The following is a 26,493-nucleotide window of genomic DNA, read 5'->3' as shown; positions in this document are numbered from 1 at the left end:
TGCCCCCTGGCCCCGCGGCCGGCTCTCCCAGACCGGGCCTTCTGCGCCCTGTCGCGGTCTCCTCGCGCCACAGGTACAGGCCGGGGACCGCTCTCCTCTCTCAGGACCCTGCTCAGGACCCTGGTCTTTACTTTCTCAGGCTCGCATTCACGGGGATTTCCTTGTCCGCGTTGGGTCGGCCTGCCTCTGCTGTATTTCAGATCCACCAGGGCACGGATAGCGCCTGCCGCGTCCCCAACGCTGTGTTTGCAGTCGTGCCCGGCGATCGGTGACGTAGATGACGCAGTGGACGGCATCAAGAGCGGCTGACGGGGGGAGAGTTAGCGGGGAGCCCTCTGGAGGGGGCACCGTGGAAGGAAGGCACGCGGCTGGGGGTCAGGCCTGCTTAGGAGAGCAGCCCCGGGAGCCCGCTCCCCCGACAGCACTCGCCCCTCCAGGCCTCTTCCAGGTCGTCCCCCGGGTCCGTGCCGACCGGCCTCCCTGTCCTGACACTGCTGCCGACTCGGGTGGGCTTTTCTGGCCACCCCGAGCTCCCCCAGACGGCAAGCGGCCACCTGTGTGGGGCGGGGCGCAGCAGCTTTCTGGGGGCTGCGGGCGTGATGGCTGTGCAGAGTGCAGAACGGGAGCCCGGACAACAGGGTGGAAGCAGGCAGAGGTGGGGCGGGTGAGCAGAAAGGGAGGCACTGACCTTGGGGAACACGAGAAAACCTTCCCTGGACAGCTGTGATTTGAGAAGCTCAGTTGCTGCTGATGTTACTGCAAGTAGGGGACAACAGGATTTGTACCTGCTGCTTGGTGTCGGTGTAGATTCATCTAGAGGGTCTCCCCAGAGTTCCAGTGAGAGAACCGAAGTACTTTTGTAAAACAGGTAAAGTCTGTTTGGTTTCTTAAGTAGCTGAATCGGTAGTTCATTCCCATAGGCCAGCACTTCTTCACCCCGTGCGTGAGTTTGTCCAGCAGTGGCCTGCTTGCTGCCCGAGTCCGTGGAGCCACTCTCGGCACACGCCCGGGTGGCGGTGACAGCTGTAGGACAGAGCGCGCTGTGTTCAGACCCTTCCTCCTTCAAAACTGTTGCCAGTGAAACTTCGGCTAACGAGAGATTCATAGCCGCTTCTCGCTTCTCCCAGAGCGGCCCTGCGGAAGGGCCAGATTCGTTCATGCTTGCTTCCCGGAAGGAGGCTAGGTCAGTCCATTTGCTTCTCCGAAGGCCGTTGCAGAGGCTCGCGTGCAAGGGCGGAGAGGCTGCCTTGTTGGGTTTGGTGGAGCTTAAATGAGCTGTGACAGGAGAGAGGAGGGGAGGTCTGCGCCTCGGTTCCCAAGAATGATTGACAAGGTACCGTAAGTCTCGGTCTCTTCGATCCTAGTCGTGCCAGAGACACGTCTCTAAAAACACTGCACCGGGAAAATGAACAGGCAAACGCAGCCTGAGGAATGGTCTGCCAGGTTCTGATGATTACCCTTCAGAAGTGGCGAGAAGCTGTCACGGCTGGGGGACAATGAGGAGACACGAGTAAATGCAGCGTGAGGCTCAGGAACAGTAAGAGGCTGTTCGCAGGCAGCCCGGTGAGATCCAGGCAGGGTCTGAGGTTGAGAAAGTGGTGCCGGTGGGTGTCGTGTGACACGTCAACCCCGGGGGGCCGGGGGCCGTCTTTGCAGCCCTCGTGTAGATCTGAAATCCGGTAGCAGGTAGAATAGCCAAGTTCTGGTTGATTTGCATACAACTCCCAGTAGAAATCTCATTTCAGAAGGAGAAGAGCCGAGAGGCCAGTAGTTCACAGTCCTCCGAAGCAGCTGTACGCTTCCCGAGGGATAAAGAGCTTTCCTGGGGTACTGTCAGCAACACGGAGCTTCATCCTTAGCGAAAATGGTCCTTGCCCGCATTCCTGCTATTAGCAGGTGGCCACTGCAGGCTTAGCACCTTTGTGAAGCGCAGGAATGCCCAGCTTGGCGGTCATTCAGCCGTCATTCCTGGCTCCCGCAGGCCAGAGGGGGCAGGCGCACCGGGGAGAGCAGACTGACGGACGGGCGGACGGCCAAGATGTGGCATATCACCCAGCCATAAAAAAGAAGGAAAGCTTGCCGTTCGCAACAACACGGATGGACTTCAGGGCATCATGCCACGTGAAATAAGTCAGAAAATGACAAACACTGCCTGATTTCACTTACGCGTGGAATCTAGAGGCAAACAAAACACTGAGCCCGTAGATCCAGAGGGCACATCGATGGCTGCCAGGGGAGGGGTGAAGAGGGTCAAAGACAGGGCCTCCTGCTTATAAATAAGCTGTGGGGGTGTTGTGCGCAGGTCACCATGGTTAATAGTACCGTAGCGCACGCGTGAAAGTTGCCAAGAGCGTGAGTCTTAAAGGTTCTCACCACAAGAAAGCAAAATTGGGAATTGTGTGAGGAGACGGGCGTTCACTAGACTTACTGAGACGATCCTCTCATGGTGCGGACAACTTCCGCTTCCGAGTGTGAGGCCTCGCACGGGACTGAAAGAGCCGGGGGCTGATGCGTTTCCGCAGGTTCAGATGCAGGGAGGGGGAAACCTGTGACTCAGGCTGCCCTCTGCATAGTTAGAACTCACTGGTGTCTTCCCAGGCCCATGGCTGAGTGTTGGGGATGGAGCAGGAGCACAGGGCTGGTGGCTTCAGTCCCCTCGCAGAAGAGCACGTGCTCATCAGGACACAACGTCATCCTCAGTCATCGTCATTGTCATTGTCATCTGGGGGGGGGGGGCGTTGCTGAGTGCAAGGTCAGAAGACAGGGCTGTGTGCCTGATGTGGAAGGACAGAGAAGGGACAGGGCCCAGCCTCGCTTCTCCTCCTCCCTGATGCTGGCGGTCGAGGGACAAGCAGGATTGGGAGGGCTTGTGTCAGGGGTTGGTGAGACACTCAGGATCCACAGCGGCTGGGATTTGCCCGTTACATGTGGATTACTTTTTTATGACCAGCTTTGTGATGTTAAACAAACAAAAAAGGCTGCAAACCAGAGGGGTTGGGTTTGCTGGGACAGGCAGCCGCACTGAGGCTCGTGAGCACCCGTGTCCCCCCCTCCCCCCAGCTTTTCAGTCTCTCTTCTGCCAAAGCTTTTGCCTGCAATTCTCAGTGCTGCATAGAAACGGAAGGATAACAGGATGGGACGGTGTCCTCATGCTTTCTTACACCTGCCCATCCCTTTAAAACACCCGTTGGGCACCCAGCATGTGCTGCATGCTGTGTGCTGACTCTTGCTTTCCTGGCAGCGCGCAGAGGCCGGGGCGGCCGCGGGTCCCACCCAGAGCCCTGTCCTCGTGCCCCCACCCCCGCTGCTCGGCCCGGACGGCCTCTGCGAGGGGCGGCGACGTCCTCAACAGGACGCGCTCGCGCCAGGCTGCCTGGGCTTCAGCCCTGGCTCTGCCGTGCAGCTCTTTGTTGCGTCTGTGCCTCCGTTTCCTCATTTGTAAGATGGGGCTGGTGAGAGAACTTCTCCCTGAGGGCGCTGCAGAGACACAGGGAGGCTCGACCCCAGAGAGCAGCTGTGTCCCCCCGAGCCTCCCTGAGTGGCCCGTGGTGAGACGACCCCCGACGGCCGCCGCCCCGCGAGCTGAACCTGCTCTGCCCACCCACTGTGCTCTTCCCCTCGGACCCCTGGGCCGAGAGGCCTCGCAGGCTCCGTACTTGCATGGTTCGATGATGCAGCGTCTTGGAGGCCCCAGGGTTGAAGGTGCAGCGTGAGGTGATCCAGTCCGTGTTTTCAAAAGAGCGCGTGGCGATGTGTGTAGGTGCCCACGGGAGGCGAGAGTGGGGCTCCTGTGTTGGAGAGCATTAGAGAACTCGATACGGTTTCCGGAAAAGTGCTACGGGACTTGGGGGTGTAGTGGATTTGAGGGGTTAGGGAAAAGAGGTCACGGCTGCCACCTAGGGCTTTGTCTCAAACTCAAAGCATCTGGGAGACTGGCCTGGGGTGCAGTAAGGTCCTGAGTTCTCTTGGTGGCCGTCAGCTTGCAGGTGTCTGGGACGTCCAGCGGGGGCCTCGGGTGGGCCGGGGGTGTGTGTGAGTCTGATGCTCAGGAGGAGACTTTAGTGGCTTGTTTTTTTCTTTTTCTTTTTGTTTTTCTGTTCTTTTTTTCTTAGAGAGAGTGCACGTGTGCAAGTAGGGGAGGGTCAGAGAGAGAGAATCTTAAGCAGGTGCTCAGCACAGAGCCTGACGCAGGGCTTGATCTCACAACTCTGAGATCATGATCTGAACAGAAATTAAGGCTCAGACGCTCAACCGAGTGAGCCACCGAGGCTCCAGCATTTGCTCAGCTTTAAAGAGCGACTTCTGTGTCTGCTGCTTCAGAGAGGGACACCATTTGGGTGATGCGTTTTTGAAAGCATCACACGAACGACCGGGTGGAAACGTAGAGTGTCGTCCGTCATTTATAAACTCGTGGTTTGTTGGGAACGGCCTACAAGGCACGGAAATGCCCTCTTTTCCGGGCCTCTTTGACGCGGTTTTAGTCACCGCACGTCATTACTTGTCTGAGTGCAGGTAGTCCTCTTAGAGGCGCGAGTGACTAGAATGGCTTTTTGTTAGTGTTAATAAAAATGAGTTGTCCCTGCTTCTGGTCCCCATGCTCTTTGGACAGCCGTCCTTTGCGGCAGCCACCGTGTCCTAGTTGGGCGTGCCCTGCACTTGCGGGAAGAGTTGGAAAGCTTTCTGGGGCTTTCTGTGCACTGGCTTCCTCCTTCGACGGGCACATGGACGCACTGAAGCAGCCCGCCCTCCCCAGGCCACTGAAATCACCCGCTTACGTGCCGGGGAGTGAAGTGTCCTCAGTTTACGAGACAGACCAGAATTGATTTCTGTCTCATCTGTGTGAGGGTTGTGACGCCGGAGTCGCGCCCTCACTCGTTCTGAAGCACATAATTGGGTTTCGCTGTGGGCCGTTCTCCTTCCTCCGTACTCTTCGGGAATGACGAGGCCACTCGGGCCCGCTTCTCGCTCACGAAGATCTTACCCAGTTGCCACGTTGGAAAGTAAATTCAAGGTGAGGTGGGACCCAGCGCACATGGTGCTGGCTCCTCCCTGCTGCCGTCTCGTGGTGTCTCCGAGGACGAGGTGCGTGAGCCCGCCTCACAGCCCCGTCCGCCTCCACCGTGTCACCTGCCTGACTTCCCTCACCTCCAAAGAGTAGCTGCTTGGCGGGGCCACCGGGCAGACTGGAGGTCCGTTTGCACGGCCAGATCTGGTACCGTTTCTGTTGACCAGCACCTGACAGCCCCGTGCCCCTAGCACCCCACTCGTGCTGGCGTGGGCGGAGATCAGAACGCTTTTCTTCTCCCGCTGAACGCCGAGTTTGTCGAGGGCAAGGCATCCGTGCCGACTCTTCAGTGCTTCCCAAGTGCCAAGCACAGAATAGAATTTCCTTAGTGGATTCGTTCTGGGTCCAGAGTAGAGTGGACCTCCTTGTCAGGGACTGGCTTGCTTTCAGGAAACTCGCAGGACGCTGTGTTGCTCATTTATAACGAGGAAAATGCCTTGCAAGTAGGTGCAGACAGTACCCAGGTCTCCTTGGCCAGCGTACTCGCTCCTGGGGGACAGTTAGACCTAATAGGCCACGAGAACGTTTGCAAAGCCCGAGTCAGAACAACTATTAAATGCTATCTTAGCCCATGATGAGAGTGGCCTTTTCAGCCCCTTGGCCCGTGGCCGGTGCTTAGGTGGGCGTTCCCAAAGACGCGCTTCCCAGACCTCTCTCGACCAAGAACCCGAGGCTGACCGGTCGGTCATTTTCTGTGTGGACACCTGGTGGCCTGTTTTACTTCTCTCGAGTTTAGATTATGTGATCTAAGTTACAGTCAGCTGTTGGCCCACCCTGGCTGCAGCCTCCACTCGGTCTGTGGGAGCCGCCCGTACACACGTCAGCTGGAGACTCTGACCGTGCTGTCCCCAGCCCTGCCCTCTCCTGAGCACCACATCTGTATCCAGCTGTCTGCTTGATGGTTCTGGTCCAAAGACTGAAGGATCACACACACGTCCCGAATCGGCGTGACTTTATTTTCACCACACCTGCCCCTTCTGCTTGTCCATTTGTCCCGTCCACAAACCTTGTCATGCTCGATTGCCCGTTTCCCTCCCGTCCCACCCGCAGTCGTCCGAGCGTCCCAAAGGTGCCCCACCCTCTCCTTTAGCACCACCTCAGGGTCTGTGTCACTGGTGTTTCTGGGGTGGCCTGTTCTGGGAACCTGGCTGGTCTTTCTGCTTCTCACAGCCTCCCCCAAGCTTCCTGTGCCAGAGCTGAGCGAGCCTTTACAATGAAGGTCACGTGCCATAGGTCATCGTCCAGCACCCGCTCCTCTGGTTCTCGGCACCTGTCCTCCGCCTGCCTCGGTCTCCCATGCTGTTGTCTTCACCCCGTAACCTCAGCCGCTGTGACTGTGTCTTACTCTTTGACCGCAGCTGTCACTGTCCCCTCGCTCTCTGCAGGTGCAGTAACCTTTGAGCACACGGGGACCTTCAAGCCGCTGCAGGCAGGCTGTCACCTGTGTGTGTCACTCCCTGGCGGTCCACCTCCTAGCAGCTCCCAACGTGCTGGGGCAGGGCACGCTGAAGTCTGCCGCCCTTCACTCCCCTCCGCCCCCGTCCCGGCCTTCTCCGCCTGCTGGCTCTGCTTCCTGTCTGAGTGCCTCTCACGCGGTTTTCAGCTGGGCTCCTGCTCCCCTCCCAGACCCCCACCTGCCAGTCTGCTTCTCCCACAGGCTCACCGTCTCAGTTCGTGGGAACTCTTGTCTCTTAGTGCACCTTGTTGGTTCCGATTTTCGGGATAAATCTGCTTCACCCCTTTCCTGCTGTTGCCCTTGTGTCCACTCTGCTAGCCTCTTACCTAGATGGCTTGGAGCATCCTGCCTCGTCTCTCCTGCTTAACTTCGTGCTGTTCACAGCACAGCAGCACCTGCGTCAGATCACATCGGTCTGCTCGGCACGCCCAAGGACCCTGTCTGTCCCCACGGTGAAAGCCGATCACTCGCTGTGGCTGTCTTCTCCTAGCCGTCATCCTCAGACCTTACCGTGTATCCTTTGCCCACTGGCCTCCCCGGGCTTCCTCCGACACCACGGACGGTGGGCTTGCTGCCCGGAGGGCCCTTCCTGCCACTGTCCAGCTGCTCATGGTGCATAAGTAGAAGAGTGAGATGTGCCAAGTCTGAAAGGTCAGCTGTGGTCCCGCCACACAGAGAAGGGCGTATGTGGTCTGTCTTCTCTGTGCTGGTACATGTGCACCTGTGCTCACACATGACTGAGTCCCATCCCCAATGCTCCCCTGTAAAAGGCATCTCTCCCTGACATACAGATCATTTCGCCATATTATCTCGTGTAACACCGTGATACGGATTTTAACATCAGTAAATTAGTTCTGCACAATAGTCTTTTTTTTTTTTTAATGTTTGTTTTTGAGAGAAGAGAGACAGAGCATGAGCAGGAGAGGGACAGAGAGAGAATCCGAAGCAGGCTCCAGGCTCTGAGCTGTCAGCACAGAACTCGACACAGGGCTTAAACTTGCTGACCACGAGATCACGACCTGAGGTGAAGTTGGACACTTAACCAGCTGAGCCACCCAGGCGCCCCTGCACAACAGCCCTCAGGGCTGCATACAGTGTGGACAGACACGTGCAGACGCGTGTAACCCACCTGTTACTAGGCACACTTGCGCACCGAGCCTCCTTGTTGCTGAATCTTTGTGTAGTTCTTGAATTGTTTCTCAAGAGGCATGCCTTGGAATTTTAATTTCTGGATCCAGAGTTGGGTGTCCTTTTTTAAGGTATTTGTGCTGCGAAATTGCCCTTCACCAACCTTGTATCGACGTACCCTCCTAACAGTGGGGCGTGTGAGTCCTTTATACCTAATTCTTGGCCAGCTTCCTTCCCTTCGTGCACGTAGATAGTATGCACCTATCCTGCCTAACTTTTTACCACATGTTCTAGTAAGCAAATTATTGCTTTACGGATTTCTGTTGAAGAAGTAAGACTTGGAACCCCTGAACCGTGTGCTTAAAAAGGGTTAGGATGCTATATCCTACACGACCTGTACTTTGTTGCAGCTAGTTAAAAAAAAAATGAAGCTTTGACAAGTGATGACGTCTCCTAGTAATGCGAACACAGGTGGTCGTGGGTGGGAGGAAAGATCTGTACTGTTAGTTCTTACTGCTCTAAGATGATTCTTGTAATTGTATCATACAGGCCAAAACACTAAGAAAACTGATCCAGCAGACGTTTAGACAGTTCGCCAACCTGAACAGAGAAGAGAGCATTCTGAAATTCTTTGAGATCCTCTCCCCAGTGTACCGATTTGATAAAGAGTGCTTCAAGTGTGCCCTCGGTGTGAGTATGGGGACGTGGGGGCTGTGAGTGCGGGGCAGAGGATAGTGGACGAGGTGTGGGTTCTCCTGATGTTTCTTATCCACGGGCATCTAAATTTCTGATTGAAATCTGAAATGTCACATTTTTTACACCACGAGAATATTTGTCATTTTCAGTGAGAAAAATGCAAAAAGAAAATATATCAATGTAAAAATGAAATCCTCTTTTTAAAAAGCATGCCTGTGTTGATAATTAGAATTTTTTATTCCAGCCCAGGGATTGGTTAACTGTTGTCTAGAGGCAAGTTTACTATTCAAATAATCTTTCCAAAGAAACCAGTAGCTTCCCCCCCATCTGACACTGGGTCGGGGAAGTTACAGACGTTTTGTTTTGTACTGCCTGGTTGGACAGACGAATCACAAGCTGAGGTGCTCCCCACAGCCCCCGCTTTGGTCCTTTTAATGTGTCCATAGCCTTTCATCTGAAATCTCTCTTTTTTCTTCTGGTACCTTTGTCACCACCGGTTTCGCCTCCAAAAGTCAAGCTGGATTATTTCAGTGGAACTGGCGATCGGCCCAGAAGAAGGAATCAGTTACCTCACGGACAAGGGCTGCAGCGTAAGTCTGGGCTGGCGCGTCCTGGCATGCCGTGTGCACGCACGCACTGCTCGCGTGGGACCTCACCGAGCTCTCTGCTCCCGCACCCCCAGAGGGGCCTCTGTCCTGAGTTCTGCCTCAGTGGTTAAGTATTCAGTAAGTGCTGCTGGGTCAGCCAGATACTCATAGAGAAAAAGCAGTGAACTCTGACCCCTGTCGGCACACCATAGCAAAACCCATTCCGGATGGAGTATGGATCTACACGTGAAAGAGAAACGATAACAGTATTAGAAGAAAACATTGGGAATCTCTGTAAACCTGGGGTAGGCAGAGTTCCTTAAACAGGACTTAAAAAGTGCTAACTCTAAAAGACAATTTTCATAAAATAGACACTGAGATCAAGAACTTCTTTTTATCAAAAGATAGTAGAAAGGCAAGCCAAACATTAGCGTTAATACATTTGGCCATGGACCCTTAAATCCAAGGGAGTGGTTGACAGTAAATCATTAAGTAAAGGGCAGATGACCCAAAAGGACACCCCCATGGTCAGGGGATTAAATGGAAAGGTGTTGAGCCTTCTGGTCATCACGTCCATGCGTGTGGGACCACACGTCTCTTCTAGGGTGGCTCACATGAGGAAGAGCCATAATCACAAGTGTTGACAAAGTGTGGGCCACTGGAGCTTTCCCACGCTGATAGCAAGTGACGGATGGCAGGGGCACATTGGTGTGGCCCCTTCAGGATGGTCTGTGGCATTATCCGTTGGGGGTTTTTTAATTAAAAAAAATTTTTTTTAATGTTTGTTTATATTTGAGAGAGAGACAGACCCATAGAATTCAAAGCAGGCTCCAGACTCCGAGCTGTCAGCACAGAGCCCGATGCGGGGTGGGAACCCACAAACTGTGAGATCATGACCTGAGCTGAAGTCAGACACTGAACTGAGCCATACAGGTGCCCCAGCATTCTCTGTTTTTATTACTCACGGATTGTTTCAGTTGTAGCCTTTAGGTTTGACTGGTGGTCTCCTGTGTTTTCTTGACTATTTTCTTTGTCCTTTTTACATGTAAGTCTTCCTGTGGAGTCCACAGGCGAGGTCACAGGTGGGGCCTCTAGTGTGCTCAAGGGGGCAGGCTGTGGAGGACATGGCCATGGTCCCCACGTTGACTCGCTCTCACGCCAGCCTCGTGGCTTTGGAGTCCTGCGCCATCGACTTGTGTCCCCTTGGTAGTAAAATGGCCATAATCATTTCAACTGCATAATAGGGTCAGCAAGAGAATTAAATACTTACCTGGATTTGGAGCGTTTAGGTCATGGCCTCGCACCGCAAAAGCCCTTAGAAATTTGCGTGTCGTCACTGGTAGGTGGCTGGTTATTGCTGGCCCCGGTGCAGGCAGCAGCTGGCGGTGTCCTTGCGGTTTATCGGGTCGTGTCGTCTGGTACCTCTTGCAGTGCCCGCCGGGCACCTCCGTCCCGCACCACTGGTCAGTTGTCTCCTTCTGGATCGACTCCACACGGTTCCAGGTGCCCCAGCCCTGGGGTTTCCTTTTTCCCCCACACCTTCTCTGTGTGTCAGTCCTCGTTTGTACATTTGTCTGGCTCTTCCTGGTTACCTAGTCTTTCAAAACCAAATCTATAAAATTCACAGAAAGTGCTGCTGGGATTCCAGCTTGTATGTTAATTTTGCGAAATTTTGTGGAAGTCGATATTTTTTGATACGAATTTTCTGTCCAAGAATATGGCATGTCTTTGTATTTGTTCAGGATTGCTTTATATCCTTCAGTAAGATTTTGTAGTCTTTTTCACATGCGTCTTTCCTGCTAAACCAGTTCATGAGTATTTTACTGGTTTTGGCCTATTTTTGAATGGGTTTTTATGGACTATTTCTAATTCAAAATGCATACTGCAAGCATAGCCGAATATGCTCGATTGTTGTTTATGATGATGCTGTATTCAACAAGCTTATCATTCATTTACGAAGTCATTTTTCATTAGAATCTTACCCTTTGTAGGTATACAATCATCTAATTGGCAAAACAAGAATTTTTCTGCCTTCTTCCCTAGTCTGTACAGTTTTTTCCTTTCCTTGTATTCCAAGGCTCCTTCAAGGTCATGTTTAATGATGGGTGGCAGAAGAGATCCCCGGGTCATTCTGGATCGTATCAATTGAAAGTGTGTCTTTATTTGGGGTAATGCTTGTTGTTAGGTTTCAGTAATGCGTGTCTTTGGTGTTCTTGTTTATTTGTGTATTTAAATTATGCCCTTCTGTGCTTAGAATTTTTATCAGGAGGGCTGCTATATGTAATTAAAGGTCTTTTCAGCCTTTACTGGTATGATCTTGGTTTTTCTCCCTTAATTTATTGTTTTATATTGTATTGATGGTGTGTCGGTATTGGGCTGTTAAGTGACTCCTACTTGGTTGTGCTGTATTGTTATTTTGAAATCTTGATTTATTATATTTGCTGATATGTGGAATTTTTGCAACTATTCATAAGTGAGATTAATTAAAATTTTCCTTGTTTTGAATGTTTATTTTTGAGAGAGAGAGAGAGCGAGCACGAGTAGAGGCGGGGCAGAGAGTGAGGGAGACACAGCGTCTGAAGCAGAGTCCAGGCTCTGAGCCGTCAGCGCAGAGCCTGGCACGGGGCTCGAGCTCAGGAACTGGAAACAGTGAGATCATGACCTGAGCTGAAGTTGGATGCTTAAACGACTGAGCCACCCAGGAACCCCCATTCTAATCTTTTTTATATTAGCTTTATAAGGGTATGATATTAAAAATTACACTAAGTTCATCAGGTAAATTGGGTTCTTTCTGTGATTTTATGGCCTGAAGTATTTTAAGCCAGAATTGGAATTGCGATTTTGTACAGGTGAGGTAGATTTGGTCTGTGTGACCCCTGCCATCTTCCCGGGGACAGGTGTGTGAGTGCCTCTCTGGCTCCTTCTACACCAGCACAGCTGCTCAGGTTGTGCACTTCTTGCGTTGGCTTTGGTAACTTACATTTTGTTAGTATGTGCTCTGCTTCCCCACAGGTTCAGGCAGTTGCCATGGAGCTGTGCCTCATGACTTCCAGTAACTTCAGGCCCGTGTCTGGTCTCACGCCCAAGCTGTCTGCGGAGGCTGGCCCTTGGGGCGTGTGGAGGGCTCATCTGTTGTAGGTGTCTTTCCAGGACAGGCTCAGAGATCAGGGTCACAGCATTTCCATTCATTTTCAGTAATGGCAGCGTTTACCTTTAGGCAGATCCCCTTTCCTGATCTTGTTTGATTGTTTTTATCGTTTTTTTCCTGCTGTTCCCTTTGGATATTTCTCTAAAATTTATTCTCACTTCCTTTTTCCGATACCACTTTTACTGTCTGACCAGGTTTGGTGTGTGGTGGTCTTCCTTTGCAGTCTGAACTTTCAGTTTTGTTTCTCTTATTGTAGCATTATTTAACGGGCTGGTAATTTTCAAGTAGCTCAGGGGGTTTGGGTCTCACCTTTATTATTTCTAATGCTCCTGGCTGACGAGCAGAGCACATGTTGTTTACATGCTAGTTATTTTGAATGTGTTCCAGTCTTCATTATAGCCAGGCATGTGGTTGATTTTTATAAATGTTCTACGGAAGAAACATACATTTTCTCTTTGGTGCTACAAGGATCAGTGTGCTCGGAAGTGTGAGTTACTGGTTATATAAAGAAGGAGGAATGGGCCAGGGCAGTCAGGATAGAGCCCCGCGAGTGCCTGTGGAAGCTGCCATGCTGCGTTTCCACCTGCCACACTGCCCTCCCCTGTCCCGTGCCTTCCGCGTGAACGCCACGCTTCTGGAAGGCCGCTTCTGGCCGTCTCCTCTGCTCTCGCTCCTGCACCAGTAAACGCCTCCAATGTCTGGGCCATTCTTGTTAGCGTAGAAAATGTGTAGTTTCTCTCATCCTGAAACCCAGATCCCTTTCCCTCTCCCTCCCAGGCACCTCACGTGTTTCCTCTTTCCTTTATTGCAAAAGTTCTTGGCGCGTGTGGCCGTCGCACGCCTGGCGATGCATGGCTGCCCCGGGCCGGGCTGACCTGAGTACGTCGCCTGTCTTGGGCCCGCTGCACTCGGGCTGCCCTGCCTCCCCTGCCGCCCCAGCACCCGCCCAGCCGCCTCGGCCGGGGGCGCCAGTGACCCTCGTGCAGCTAAGCCCCCTCCGTCCTTCTGAGTCCTCGTCTACTTCACTGGACTTCTGGGTCACCGCGTTCTCCGGCACCATTCGATACAAGTATGATACCAGCAGCAGATAGAATTTTAAGTGTTGTAGTAACCACATTTTAAAAGGTAAAAAGGAATCGTGTCTTACCCCAGAATATCCAAGACACCGTCATTTCAAGGGATCACCCACATAAAAGTCCTGGAGATGTCTTCTCTGCTTTTTATCATGCTGAGTCTTTGAAGTCGGCACGCTTCCCGCGCTCCCGTCGCGCCTCTGTTTGGACGAGCCGCGTACCGCCAGGTGCTCCCCAGCCGCGTGTGGCTTCCCGCTACCGTACGGGACGGGGCGGCTCCTGGTCTCCTCTGCACCCCCTTTCCCTCCCTTTGGGCTGCCGGTGACTCCTGCTAGGCCTCGTCTGAATGGCGGATTGGCCGGCTTGCACGTGTGTCTGTGTGGCCGCTCGGAGCCGGCGCCCAGGGCAGAGTGAGATCCGCACGGTCCCGCCTTCACGGAGCCCAAGTGCCATTCTCGTTCCCAGCGAGACTCGTTCCGAGACCCTCACCTTTCCCCCTGCCCCTCGCCCCCAAACAGACGCGGTAGTTTTGTGCGGTGCCCTCGGTTGCTTCGTTGTGGTCCTTCTCACAGTTGGGACCAGATGCTGACTCGGGCGATGGGTTATGCCCGGAGTCACGTCAGCCTTGTTCGCTGCTGTACTCCTGGTGCCCGGAACGGAGGCCCGCACCCCGTAAGTCTTCGAGTCCGTTCCTTCACCCCCTCACACACCAAGCGCGGCCCTCCTTCCCTGCGGTGCGGCGGCGGGCGGGACGGGCATCCGCCACTCTGTCACCCTCACGGGCCGTTCAGTCCGGCAGTGGGATCGGATAGGAGAAAGAAGACCGGCAACGAAAAAACAAACATAATCCGATTGTGCAAGAGGTGACTGACGTGAGCGTGTGTGTGTCTGGTTGAGAGAGGGCGGTCAGCGTCGGCCCCTCCCCACCCTGCCTCCTTGGCAACAGATCTTGCTCAGGAGCCTCTTGCTAACCTGAAGAAACCGCAGAGCGTGCTGCGCGCATGTAACCTCAACAACTCTCCTTCCGTGTGTCGGCGCACAGCCAAACGATTGGCAGACATAACAGAATATTCCGACACTTAGTAATGAACGTTTTCATCTGAGGGAGGGTGACCAGAAGCCCTCCCTTACAAGTAGTACCGGGGAGCGATAAGGGAGTTATGGGCCGACCCTGGGGGATAACGTCAGAATGAGGGAGGAAAACAGTAGGTTAACAAGGAAAGGAATCTGATTTTCATGACTTAAATTTCTCATTTGCTTTAGAGAAAACTTTTTCATTATAAGATGAGTATTGTTATGTAATCACTTAGTGAAACTAGTTGAGATGTCCCTCATTTCATGTGTCAGCACCAGCTTAATGACGTTGGATTCCTGCTCTGTTGGAAGGAGCCTCATCTCCCCCCTTACGGATGTGCGTGTGCGGGGCCAGCAGGTCAGATACCAAACAGAATTTCTCCCCATAATGTCATTTTCCCAAATGGTGAGCACTCATAATACAGTTTCAAAGATAGCAAAGTACAGTATTTTCTAAATGACACGTAAATTGTATTCCTAGAAAATTCACTGCGGAGCATACTTTGTGTTTTAAAATAGACTTGGGTTCAGGGTGCCTGGGTGGCTCAGTCGATTAAGCAGCCGACTGTTGATTTCAGCTCAGGTTGTGATCTCACGGTCCGTGAGATCAAGCCTCACGTCGGGCTCTGTGCTGACGGTGCAGAGCCTGCTTGGGATTCTCCGCCTGCCTCTCTGTCTCTCTCTCTCTCTCTCTCTCTCTCTCTGTCTCAAAATAAATAAACATTAAACAAATTTTTTTTAATAGACTTGGGTTCTAGAATCCGATTTTTCACCAACATGAACATGCCACCAGGACACTTGAAAGCCATTAAGGACACAGGACAGTCTTCATCGTGAGGGAATTTCCTATGCATTGTATGACGTCCCACAGCCCCAGTCCCCATTTGTAGCCCGCATTCTTAGCCAACCAAAACCAACTCTCTGGGACACGGTTCTGCCCCAGTAAGACTAGAGTGCGTCCAGTGACGATGAGCTCATGATGAGAAATTAGGTCCAAGAGGCAGGCGGACGGCAGACCGGGTGGGCGTCTGCTTCCTTTTGCTGGCGTTGTACCTGTTTGAGCAGGGGACTGTCAGGCCTGACTTACACTTCGAAGTACCTCCCTGGCTTCCGGGTGGGGTGGTCTGTGAGGGGACAGGCACAGACCGGGGGAACAGCCGTGGGGCTGATGCTCTAAGCACGATACCGAACGGTGACTGCACTAGAGCGGCAGCCGGGAGGGTGGAAGGAAAACGCGGGGCGTGGAGCTCGGCCGGGCGTGGGTGAGGGAAGGAGGAGCCAGTGAGGAGCTGCAGGAGGAGCCTGCTTGTTGGCTCTGGAGCAGGGTTGAGCGGTGATGCTTGTTGCCATGCTGGGGAGGACTGGAGGGGAAGCAGGTGTTGAGCGCGGATCCCGTGGCCGTGCTGTTCACAGTCGGTCCCCTGCGTCCGTGTGGGGGTGCGAGGCGGCCGGACACGCGTCCCGGTTCGGGGCTGGAGGTGTTCTCGCACCACGGGGCCGGCTGGGGCTGCTGGGGCGCCACAGCTCCGGGGGCCCTTGATGGTTTACAGAAGGAGCAGAGGAGAAGCGGGAGGACCTGGGGAAGGCCGAGGAGGGAGGCGGGGTCCCCCGAGGGCAGGCGGCAGGAGGCTGGGAGAGGAGAGCTGCCCGCTGCCCTGATCTGCCCTGCTCGGAGGCCTGGAATGGGAGACCAGGAGGGCCACCCCAGCCCGGTCCGTCGGGAGGCCTCATGGAGCACACCCCGGCCTTCACAGCAATGCTGTGGAGATGTTCTGCTGTGAAGGGAGCTCGCTCCAAGTCACTGCTGGGCCATAATCCCAACTCAGTCCCAGGGGCAGAATTTGGGCCAAGGGGGCGCTTGGTGGCAGGGGCCAATCCGCACGCACTCCAAGAGAAGGAGGCTGGAATCAGGCTAGTTGCTGTAAATGAATGTGTGGGGATCGTCACGGCAACGTGGGCATTGTCAAGAAATGCTAGAAGCGGCAGACGGGCATTTGTTTTGTCTTAAGAAGAAAAGGGTTTGTTCTATTTGGAAAAATGAAGTCTCTTTGGGCTCGTCTTCCTGAGAAGGGTCTTTGGACCCCTGCCATGTGTCTAGCACCATGGCAGAGACTTGTAGCTGAGGGTGCTCTCAGGGCGGGGGAGAGGGGGGTGCACAGGCCCCTCCCTCTCTGGGAAGGGAAGGGAGTTTCACACGCGGTTCCCCCGCCCTACCCCTGGGCCAGTGAGTGAGTCAAGTCAGGGACTTTCTCCTTCCTTCTCTGGTAGCTGTGATTCATTCTCCCAGCTCTGGGAGAGGGAGCGCTCCTGGTCAGTGTTTAGGAGCACGGGGCACAGGCACATCCCTCACCTTGAGGTGCGAAGACGGTTCCCAGCGGTTCTAGGACTGCTCCTCGGGAGGAGAAAACCCCACTGGGGGCCGCATGCACGAGCGGCCTCTCCCCAGACGCAGTCTTTGGGAGGAGGTCCTGGGGAGAGCGGGATGGGGTGGGGACCGTGACAGTGTCACAGAACACCTGCCAGCAGTCCTTACCTGGGGTCCAAAGTGTTTGCCTTTTCTCCCAAGCCCACACATCTGGCCGACTTCAATCAAGTGCAGACCATTCAGTATTCCAACAGCGAAGACAAGGACAGGAAAGGAACGCTGCAGCTGAAAATCGCGGGCGCCCCCGAGGTAAGGGCAGAGTTCTTGCGGACCGCCAGACTCCCAGCTTTCTCCTGTGTGGGGGGTGTTCCGTCTCAAGTAGTGACGAGGACGGCAGGTGACAGCTGGCAGAGTCAGGAGCAGCGTTGTCGAGATGGCTGAAGGTTACCGTAAACTACCAAGGAAATCGGCTTCTTAGGGTTACATGCAAATACACATACCTTCGTCAAGCGGCATCATTTCCCAGACCGCTGTATGTGACGCTCTCTGCCGGGGTCACCGAGACCGCGCAGCAGCCACTCTCCTGCCGGGGGCGGGGGTTGGGGGGGACCCCACTGCCCTGACGCTTAGCCCAGAAGCCAGGAGCGACCCGGGTCGTTCTCAGACCTTAGCGAGAGAAGCGGTTTGGGATACTTTGTCCCCGTTTCCACAGCTGAGGAAGCCGAGCACGGGCGGCGGAGCTGGGGTTCGTCCCGGAGCCCCTGGTCTTGGCCCGCATGCCGCGTGGTGCAGTGGAGACGGGTGTTGTTTGGAAAACACGGCATCAGGTGGCCCCCGGACGAGCGAGAACGCTCGCGTATGAAGGAGTCTGGGCGACCGTTGGCATAGGCAGCTGTGCTTGTGCACACAGCCCGGCCTGGACCTGTGTCATCTGCTCCGTGCGGCGCCCGGGCCCCTTGGGCGGCGGCAGCCTTTTCTCACACGGGTTTCTTGGCCACGCTCCTCGCTTGTGCTTCCTGCCTGGGATCGGTGGCATTTTTGGGGCTCTAGGAAATGCCTTTATTCTCAGACATAAACCGATGAGACCCTAAGATCTCGAGGCTTTATCACAGATTGAAGTTTCCTGACGGTAGCTCGGTAGTGTCATTTGTCACCACTGTTTTCAGACCTCCCCCCACCCCCACCCACCCCATGACATTCAGCTGAGCGTAGGGAAGGTCTGCGGCCCCCGGAGCAGCTGGTGACAAATGGTGCCCGGGTTAGGGCATCCTCCGAGCTCTGACCGTCTCCTGGACGATCTTTAATGGCAGGTCTTCAGGAGGTTTGGCAAAATTGCAGGTTTGATACTGAAAAGAGTGATTTCTAACCTCAGGCAGAATGTGCTGTGCATGCTAGAAATAGTGACATTTTTCTAGTTTTCATAAGTATTAGAAAAATTATGATGGATAATTGCTAACAATCGACTCCACATTAGTTTAGTTCCTAAAATAAGCCATACTTGAAATACGCTGATTCTCTAAATCCTTCCCTTAGTTACACTGCGCCAGAGGGGCCAGACATTTTGAGGGAAAATTTTTTTTTTTTTTTTTGCCTCCTTTAGTTCTAGAAAGTGAATCTCAGTTTAAGTGATTTTTCTCTTTTTGTCTGGGTGGCCTTCTGTCACATATCCTAGGAATCACGTCCCTAAATATCAAACTTCCTTTTTCACGCCAACCTTACGACAAATCTGTGTTGCTGTCACTCTTCTCTGTTTCCAAGTGCATCTAGGGGTGTGATGTCATAGCACAGCTGCCCCTTTGGTTACTGGGAAGAACAATAACCCCTCTTTCCTGGTCTTTTCCCCTTTGAGCCTCTGACAGTGACAGCACCGTCCCTGACCATCGCCGAGAATATGGCTGACCTGATAGATGGGTACTGCCGGCTGGTGAACGGAGCCACGCAGTCCTTTATCATCAGGCCCCAGAAAGGTGAGGTCCCGCTTCCGCTTGAGCGTCCCCTGAGCTGCTGGCAGGCTCACCCCAGCAGCCTCTGCTCCTTCTCGTGGATCAGTCTGTGCGTGTGAAGAGAAGACAGGGACTCAGCCCAGCAAATCTGTATGCTGCTTTTTCTGGGGAGGGAGGGCAACGCACAGCCTGGGTCTGAACGGAACTCCGGGGAGACAGTGTTGGTGTTCAGGCTGTTGGGTTCGAGCAACACACTGGAGCACTCTCTAGGCCACTGTCAGTGTAAAGACACTTGTAGGATCACGTTCCGGGTCCGTTTGCTCTCAGGTATCCTTTGTAACGCGTGTTAAATAAAGCATCTTTCCTGTTTTTTCTTATAGAGCTCAAAAGCTTAGAGAAAAGAACAAAATTCATTCTCAGGCATGATGTATAAAGTCGATGATTGGAATGAATAACTGGCCTGGAAACAAGGCTCTCTCACCTCAAAAGCGATGCGGGGTTTTTACAAGGCAGTGATAATGGCTGTTTGAGAAGATTTGGATTTCTGAAATAATCCAACGAAATGTTCCCAGCAGGAAAATAGCATAGTGGTAGCAAGACAGATTTGGGCTTTAGAATTCTTATCAACTTGTGGGTTCGAATCACGACTCCTCTGTGCTGCCGTCTGTAAATTGCTTAACCTCTCTGTGCCTCGGTGCTCTTGCTGTAAAATACAAGACACAGAGTGGCACCTGTCTTTTATGGTTTAGGGAGGATTAATGACCTCATAAAAGGCTGGGAGCTGTGTCCACCACATACTGTGGCACGTAAGTCTTAGGATCGTTCCCATCACACTGCTAGCTGCAGTGGGACCCTGACACATTGTGGGAACCTTGACTTGGACCGTCCTCACGGCGTGGTAGGTGGGTCCACAGTGGTGCCCACAGAGCAGCCGGCACAGTGGCGGGGGGGCACAGGGCCCTTGCAGCTCTCACCTCCCTGACCAGGATGGTCACAGAGAAGGAGTCCCGCAGGGCTGCGTGCCCTGCACGGGGGGAGATAGGAAAGCACCAGGAGGGCAGATGGGGAAGTCCCGAACTCCCGTCGAGCCGCAGCAGAAAGCCCAGCCCGCCCGGCAGCCGAGTACCCCGTGTTGACAGCAGTTAGAGGGAGCAGTGGGGGCATGTGAAGCAGTGGAATCATTGGAACCTTTGTGTAAAAGTTAGTGTCCTGATGTGCTCTGGAAACAATAGCGAAAGCCACAGCCAGAAAGCCGGTAAGGACACAGCTAATCAGCAAAAATGTTTGTAACACCATGATCAGACCAAGAAAACCTATTCATTGTTTTTTTTTCTTTCATAGTAGCTTTCTTTGTATGAAAACAGTTGCTTTTAGGAATGTCTAAAGGCCACTGTTTGTCAGAACTTGTGCAGACACAGACTCTTGGCTTTACATTTCGTGCTTTAACCAGGGGTATGTACCTTGCAAATATGATTTAAATGTTTTAGGGAAACTCCTTTCCGTGAAATTAGTATTTTATGAAAGTATTCAGTGTGACATATTGCCTGTCTCCTTTTTAGTGAATAATTTAAAAAATGTTATGCTGATTTCCCTAATGTTCTTTATCAGTTTGTCGGTACACACAGAAATAACATTCAGACGTTCAGTATTAAATAAGCCGGCCATTCCATGTTTGAAACGTCAGCATCTTCCTGTGTTGGTGTTTCCTTGGCTTTTTTTTCTCCTTGGGGATCAACGTTTTGATATCAGATCTTGTGAGCTGTGATGCATTAAGTTCCTCATGCGTATGACAAGAGCATACGTGAAAATATTTGTCATAAAAACCTAGTAGGGCACTGGCTGTTAGCAATTGTATGTTGTCTTTACAGAGTGAGATGTTAGACTCGGTAACTTACTTACCTGATTCTCAATCCCAGCGTATTCATTTATTACACAGCTGTTTTATAATAGATGCCTAAAGTGAAGATACATTGCCTAACGGAAATAACTGTAAATCAAACATTAAAAAAATTTTTTTTAATGTTTATTCGTTTCTTGAGAGACAGAGACAGAGCGTGAGTGGGGGAGAAGCAGAGAGAAAGAGGGACAGACACTCAACCTACTAAGCCCTGTGAGCGCCCCAAAAGAAACATTTCTAAAGCTGCGATATGGGGAGGAAGATGTCTGTGACACAGACACCAGACCATTAAAATCTCTTCTTTCTCACACGTTCTCCCAGCTCACGAAGACAAGCCAGGATGGAAATAGGCTCCTCACGGAAGGGGGACACACGAATGTCCAGTAAGCACTGGACACAAACGAGCCAGATCGCATTTTGTGTTACTAGTTTGGTAAAGTGAGCCATCGCGGAAGATGTGCCCTTGCACTTTGTTGGCGTCCATGCCAGCTGTTGGGGCTCGTTGTCTGCCTCCTGGAAATCCTCCTGCAAAGTTAGACACGGGATGTTCCCTCTGCGCTGTTCGTAATCACTCAAAACCGGAAACAGCGTGAGCGTCCACACTGTGGGAATTAACTGCTGGATGAGGGAGCATGCACCCCTGATGCAAACAGTGATGAGATGGTGGTGATTTTGTGCTAAAAGCCTACAGCACGCGTGTGAGTGTGCGAGAGTGTGTGTGTGTGTGTGTGTGTGTGTGTGTGTGTGTGTGTGTGTGGAGTGAAACCTTTGTGTGTTTATTTACAAGAATAAAGGAGTCCGGATGTCTGGACGAGCTCAGTGACTGACTGTGGACAGTGAGCACTCCCGGGGAGGGGGCAGGGGGAGGTGTGTTTGAAGCAAAGGGGGTGGGGCTACTGCCTTTCCACGTTACGTACCTTTATGATTTAGATTTGCTACGGTGTGTCTATACTGTTTAACTTTAAAAAGTAGATAAAAACTTTTATTCGAGAGTTAAAAGCCAAATGTAGGTTCATAGGAAGATCCATCCTTCTTCCTAAAGAATTTATTCAGACAAATAACATACCCCCCCCCCCCCCCCCAACGAACGACTCGAGAAGTCCTATGTGTGCGTTCAGCTTTGTGAATTTAAAGGAATGTCCGAAATTAACCCCTGGAACCGGGTGTTTCAGGCGGTGAGTTCTAGTGTTGAGAATGCTGCCGCCGATGTTGTGTGTTGCCGCTTTTCTCAGAGGTCTGTTACTTTCAGATCTGTTCCTTCCAGAAAGTGCTCTGTTAAGACCCTCCACTCGTCAGTCGGCTCATTTACAGCCTGCCTTCTGCTCCTGCCCGGCTGCTTAGGAAGCATCTGTGCGCCACGTGTTTATTAACTGGTCTCTTTCTCTCTCCAAGGAAGCAGGCGTTCCGACAGGGGGTGCAGACGGCTAGAGGCCACGCTGACGTGTCACTTGGAAGGCCGTTATTAAACGGGCAGTGGTGGATGTGGGCGACATGCGCTGATAGCAGCCACGGGTGTTCTGATAGGAAGTTCCAGGAAGTCCACTTTGGCCTCCATGCTGTAACTTGGTTATGTTGCTTGAAACTTGAGGCCAGGAAGTCGGAGTGAGGAAGCTTGCGTGGAATCGCCGTAGCGCCCTGGGCGCCACGCAGAAGCTTCGTGCGCTCTGTGTCACTCATGTCGCGCAAGCGTCCGTGCAAGTTAGTCTGGTTTCTGTTTTCTCGGTAAATAGACAGTTGTTCAGAAAGAGTCACTCGGGGCCCAAGGCTGATTCAGTTTTTGGTTTACCGAGTGGTGGTCCGAGAGCTGTCTGAACACAGGGTACCCTGCTGAGTGTCCCGAGACACCCGTGGGCAGGTTCGGTGTAACCTTCAAGCGGTTCTCATACGTGGGAAGTGCCCTGTAATGAGGCCAAAGCCCCAGCACGGCCGCCCGAAGCCGCCTGGGGTGTTGCAGGAAGGGCTCCTTTGAGCTCAGATCGCACTTGGGTTGAGCTTTAAGAAATTGAGGAATTTGGTGTTTCTACCAAATGAGGAATTCTTGGTATCTCTACCAAGAAGGAAGAGCTTCTTCCGAGGGTTGGAGGGTGTGAAGGCAGCATGCTGTGTTCAGGGAGATACGATATGCAGCCACAGAGAGCAGGGAACAGCGGAGAATGGAACAGGAGAGGCGGGCGACGGAGCTGCTGGGCTGGCTTGTAGGGCACGTGCAAGGGCAGCGAGTGCTAAAGGGGCCCTGGGAAGGCGGCAGAGAGATGGGGCATAGGTGGGCGGACACCCCAGAGAGGGAGACAGGGAGGTGTTGTGTGTCCCAGCAGAAAAAAACAGTGCTTCGTGGGACAAGCAGATGTGCTTAAGTTTCATCTTAAAAGCCATCGAGAAGGGCGCACAACGGGCTCAGTCAGCAGAGTGTAGCTCTCGATCTTCTCGGGGTTGGGAGTTCGAGCCCCACATTGCATGTAGAGATTGCTTAAAAATTAAATCGTAAAAAAACCCCAAAAACGAGACACTACAGTTTTAAGCAGGGGAATGACTTGATGAGTTTGTACTTGGGGAAGATTATTGTGGTAGCGACTTAGGTCAGGGGTGGAGTAGAAGACAGGATTAGTTCAGTGCCTGTCAGATTTGTCCACATAAAAGACGTTAAACTGGGGACTGCGTGTGCTTCCTACTTCACAGAAGGAGGGTGAGGGGAGAGGGTCTCCCCCAGCCACCAGACGTAGCCCTTTGCCTCGCTGTGATGACCTCCAGGAACAAGTCACAGTTCCTGGAGCCGCGAGGCCCCAGGCATTGATGGGAGGTGACCCCCAGTAGAGGGCCCAGGTCGGGGGCTCAGGTTCCTGGGCTCTGGTGCATCAGCCCCTCTGCCTCTGCACAGCCCGAGGATTTGTCTTCCTTTTATTTGTGCTTCCTGTACAGATTTTGGTGTTGCGACTGGTGAGCGTTTTTATCAAAGTACAAAATGTCCTATGGTGTAAGTCACATTGACTTTGACCGGAAGACAGTCTTCATCCTTTAGAGCTTCCTGGGAGGGATGTCTTTCCACCTCTGCTTTGTTTTGATTAGGCGGTACCTTTTAAACCATATGCACCCCCGGTTGGTTTGTGTGTGTTATAAATATTGAAAATAGACCATGAAAACAGCATAATGACCTCCTTAATAAAGGGTTATTGCTAAATTCTGGAGGAAGACTTCTTCTCTGATTTCTGCTCATAGTCTTTTCAAAAGAAATAGAAGGAACCTCATCTCTCTCTCTCTTTTTTTTCTCCAGAAGGTGAACGGGCTTTGCCATCAATACCAAAGTAAGTGCCCTTTGTGCATTTTGTCACTTAGTCGTGTTAGAGACCGTGTGGGTTCCATGCTTGATTTTCCATTTGCCTGAATAACCACATTTCTAGGTGTGCGACTAGGGAAGTAGGAAACCAGTATTTCCAGAAAGAAGTCAAATCAGCTGTCATTCTTGCTTACAAGGGATGTGTCCTTGGGCCGGCGAGCGGGACCCTGACTGCTCTCCTCTGCCGGCCACGCTAGGCTTGCTTCACCACTGCCCACACTGTTCTAAAGCTGTGTTGAAGTTTTCTTAGTTACTGGAGTAGACTGTCCTCTCTCTACCTCTAGGCCATCGTAAGTGCTCTTCTCCCTCATGGTCCACTCTCCCTCCAGCCTCCTTGACCCCGCTCCACCCCTGCTCATCTTTCCGGGCTCATCCTGCATCACTCTCTCTAGAAACCCCCCACGATCCCCCAGTCCTGGAGAGCGTCCCCGTGTGCGTGCCCATAACACCTTCTGCCTTGCTGTAGTACTTCTCCCACTTTAAACATACTATCTTGTTGCTTATCCACGCCCCGTGGTCTTGTGGACGGCCAGGGTCACGTGGCCTTGCAGACCTGGCCCTGGAAAGTATGTGGCACGCAGGAGCCACGCAGGAGCCGTGCGGGTGAGTGGGGGGATGGCCGAGAGCAGCTTTGGGCTTCCAGGCAGTGTCTTCACAAACTCAGTGATATTTAACAGATCCTCACTGATGCCCCACATTAAGCCACAAACCAGCGCCCAGAATATCTTCAGATGTGGAAAGTCTGTTGAGATGACTGTGAGGGTTAAGATATGCAGAATCGTAAACGTGGATATAAAAGCGGGTGAAGAAGGTAGTAGGTCAGAAGTGGTAACAGATGCTGTAGACACCGAACAAGTAAAGCAAACCTGGGAAGAGCAGAATCGCCACGAGTCACAGAGCAGCAGACGCTGTGACTGCTGGTGCTCCGGAGGCGGCGGAATCCGCGCACTTGTGGCAAAGCTGATTCGCGGCAGCGCCCGGAAACGCGGCGTGGCCGAGGAAGCCCCCCCCCCTCCCCCGCTGCTTTGGCAGCAGCACGTGGAGGCCGACAGTGAACCTGCTCTCGGGAGCACACGCACCCTTCCCTGCCGGGCGTGGGGTTCAGAGAGAGTTTTCCTGAGTCATGTAGCTGCAGTGGAAGAGAAACGGCTGATGTGTTGCACAGCAGCTCTGATTCCACTTAGAGGACCGTTAGGTCTCAGCTACGTCGAGCATTCAGTCAAAGGAGCCCAGTCCCGTGGCTTTAGGCTATGATTGCTGATCATAGAGGCCACACAGCCGCCTGCGGGACCTTTCCAGTTCCCCAAAGGGATCGCCTCAGTCCCCTTGCTTCCTAGTGTAGATTCTATGTACAAGACACGTCTTCTGTTCAGTGCTTCTGTACTGCACGCTTGCGTATCTGGAGAAAGTCATCTTCTGTAAAAACAGCAGAGTCACTTTGGCATCTGAAAAGTCTGGGTTCCTCTTCTTTCTCTGTGCTTTGTGTTTTCCAAAATTTTTAAACGACCTACACTTGTATTTTTTAAGTGTTGCTAAAACATGTGGCCAAAATTTTATTTTATGTGTGTAAACATGCAAAACGCAAGTGTTGGTGAGCCATTTCACGAAACAAGCAAGCAGATGTTGAGCTTACGTTTTTTTTTCAGGCTGTACATAAAAATACATATTCGTGTACTATCTGCTTTCTTACACACACTACATTTAAGAAGGACCAGTTATACTCCAGTTTCTCAGATGACGTTTAGGAGTGCAGATTTCTTTTCCAGGTGTTTTTTCTCCTGGAGAAACCCTATAAATGTGGGGCGGTCCCTTGCAGTCTGGCATTTAAGTGTGAAATTTTACGCAGCCTGCTAACCACTGGCCAGAGCGAACGGTGTTGTTGTGCCAAAGCCACCGTCGGGAGTGGCTTTCTCAGCGCGGCTCAGCGTTCCTTCAGTTGTCGATCTTAATTCCTGCCTTGTAGACCAGTAAAGCAGTCTGACTCCTTTAAATGCCTCAGGTAGTGCAATTTAATCTTCTAAAAATCAGCCTTGAAATGTCTGGTCTCCATGGGAAGCGGCAGCGTCCTGATTACAGGCGCTCCCTGTCTGTCGGCTCGGCGGGGGCTCGGCCTGGAGGGCGCGGCACTCACGGCTTTGCACCTCTCTGTTACAGGCTGGCCAACAGCGAGAAGCAAGGCGTGCGGACACACGCGGTCTCCGTATCAGGTGAGAGGCTCCACCCGGAAAGCCCCAGACGGCGGCTGCCCCACAGAGCCTTGTGCAGACGTAGGAGCAGCCTCGTCTTTACTGCGGTCGGTCTTGCTAGAGCAGCTTAGAAAACTGAACGGTCTGACTACCCAGGGCTCCGTAACTTTACCATCATTGAATAGGTTTAAATGTGGCTCGCAAGTTTTCTTCAGATGAGACGTTTATGGATAATGTCAGATTACTTCCAAGACTGTATAGAATTCCAAGTTATTCTTCAGTTGTGATGTCGTGTTCGTTGTGTTTAGAGTGAATATTTTTAATTTTGAACTTGCCGTTATAATTTATCTTTGCAATTCAGAATGTAACAGAATATACTTTGTGTATTTATTGTATTTTTGAGTTCAGGAAACGTGAAGTGTTTTTAAGTGGTTTTTGTCTTTCACAGTTAACATAAAGTGGTGTTTGAATATTGCTTTTTGAAAGATATAGTTAAGATACTGGCACAATCAGTATGTTAACTATTTGCTGGTGTCATGAGTAT

The 26,493-nt window shown here is 52.3% G+C and overlaps 1 protein-coding gene across 25 annotated transcripts in view; it reads left to right on the top strand.

The window, feature by feature from the left end:
* The window catches only part of PTK2 (protein tyrosine kinase 2), a 256,865-nt gene that overhangs the window by 141,842 nt on the left and 88,530 nt on the right, over positions 1 to 26,493 (top strand). For all 25 annotated transcript variants that reach the window (XM_043601871.1, XM_043601859.1, XM_043601851.1 and 22 more), the window contains 6 exons: positions 8,199 to 8,339; positions 8,858 to 8,935; positions 16,794 to 16,901; positions 18,442 to 18,559; positions 23,701 to 23,731; positions 25,918 to 25,970. In XM_043601871.1, coding sequence (XP_043457806.1) covers positions 8,199 to 8,339; positions 8,858 to 8,935; positions 16,794 to 16,901; positions 18,442 to 18,559; positions 23,701 to 23,731; positions 25,918 to 25,970 — 529 coding nt within the window. The remainder of the gene's footprint in view (positions 1 to 8,198; positions 8,340 to 8,857; positions 8,936 to 16,793; positions 16,902 to 18,441; positions 18,560 to 23,700; positions 23,732 to 25,917; positions 25,971 to 26,493) is intronic.

This window comes from Prionailurus bengalensis, chromosome F2, assembly GCF_016509475.1.
Source record: "Prionailurus bengalensis isolate Pbe53 chromosome F2, Fcat_Pben_1.1_paternal_pri, whole genome shotgun sequence".
Classification (NCBI taxonomy): domain Eukaryota; kingdom Metazoa; phylum Chordata; class Mammalia; order Carnivora; family Felidae; genus Prionailurus; species Prionailurus bengalensis.
This window is presented reverse-complemented; position numbering and strand designations above follow the sequence as displayed.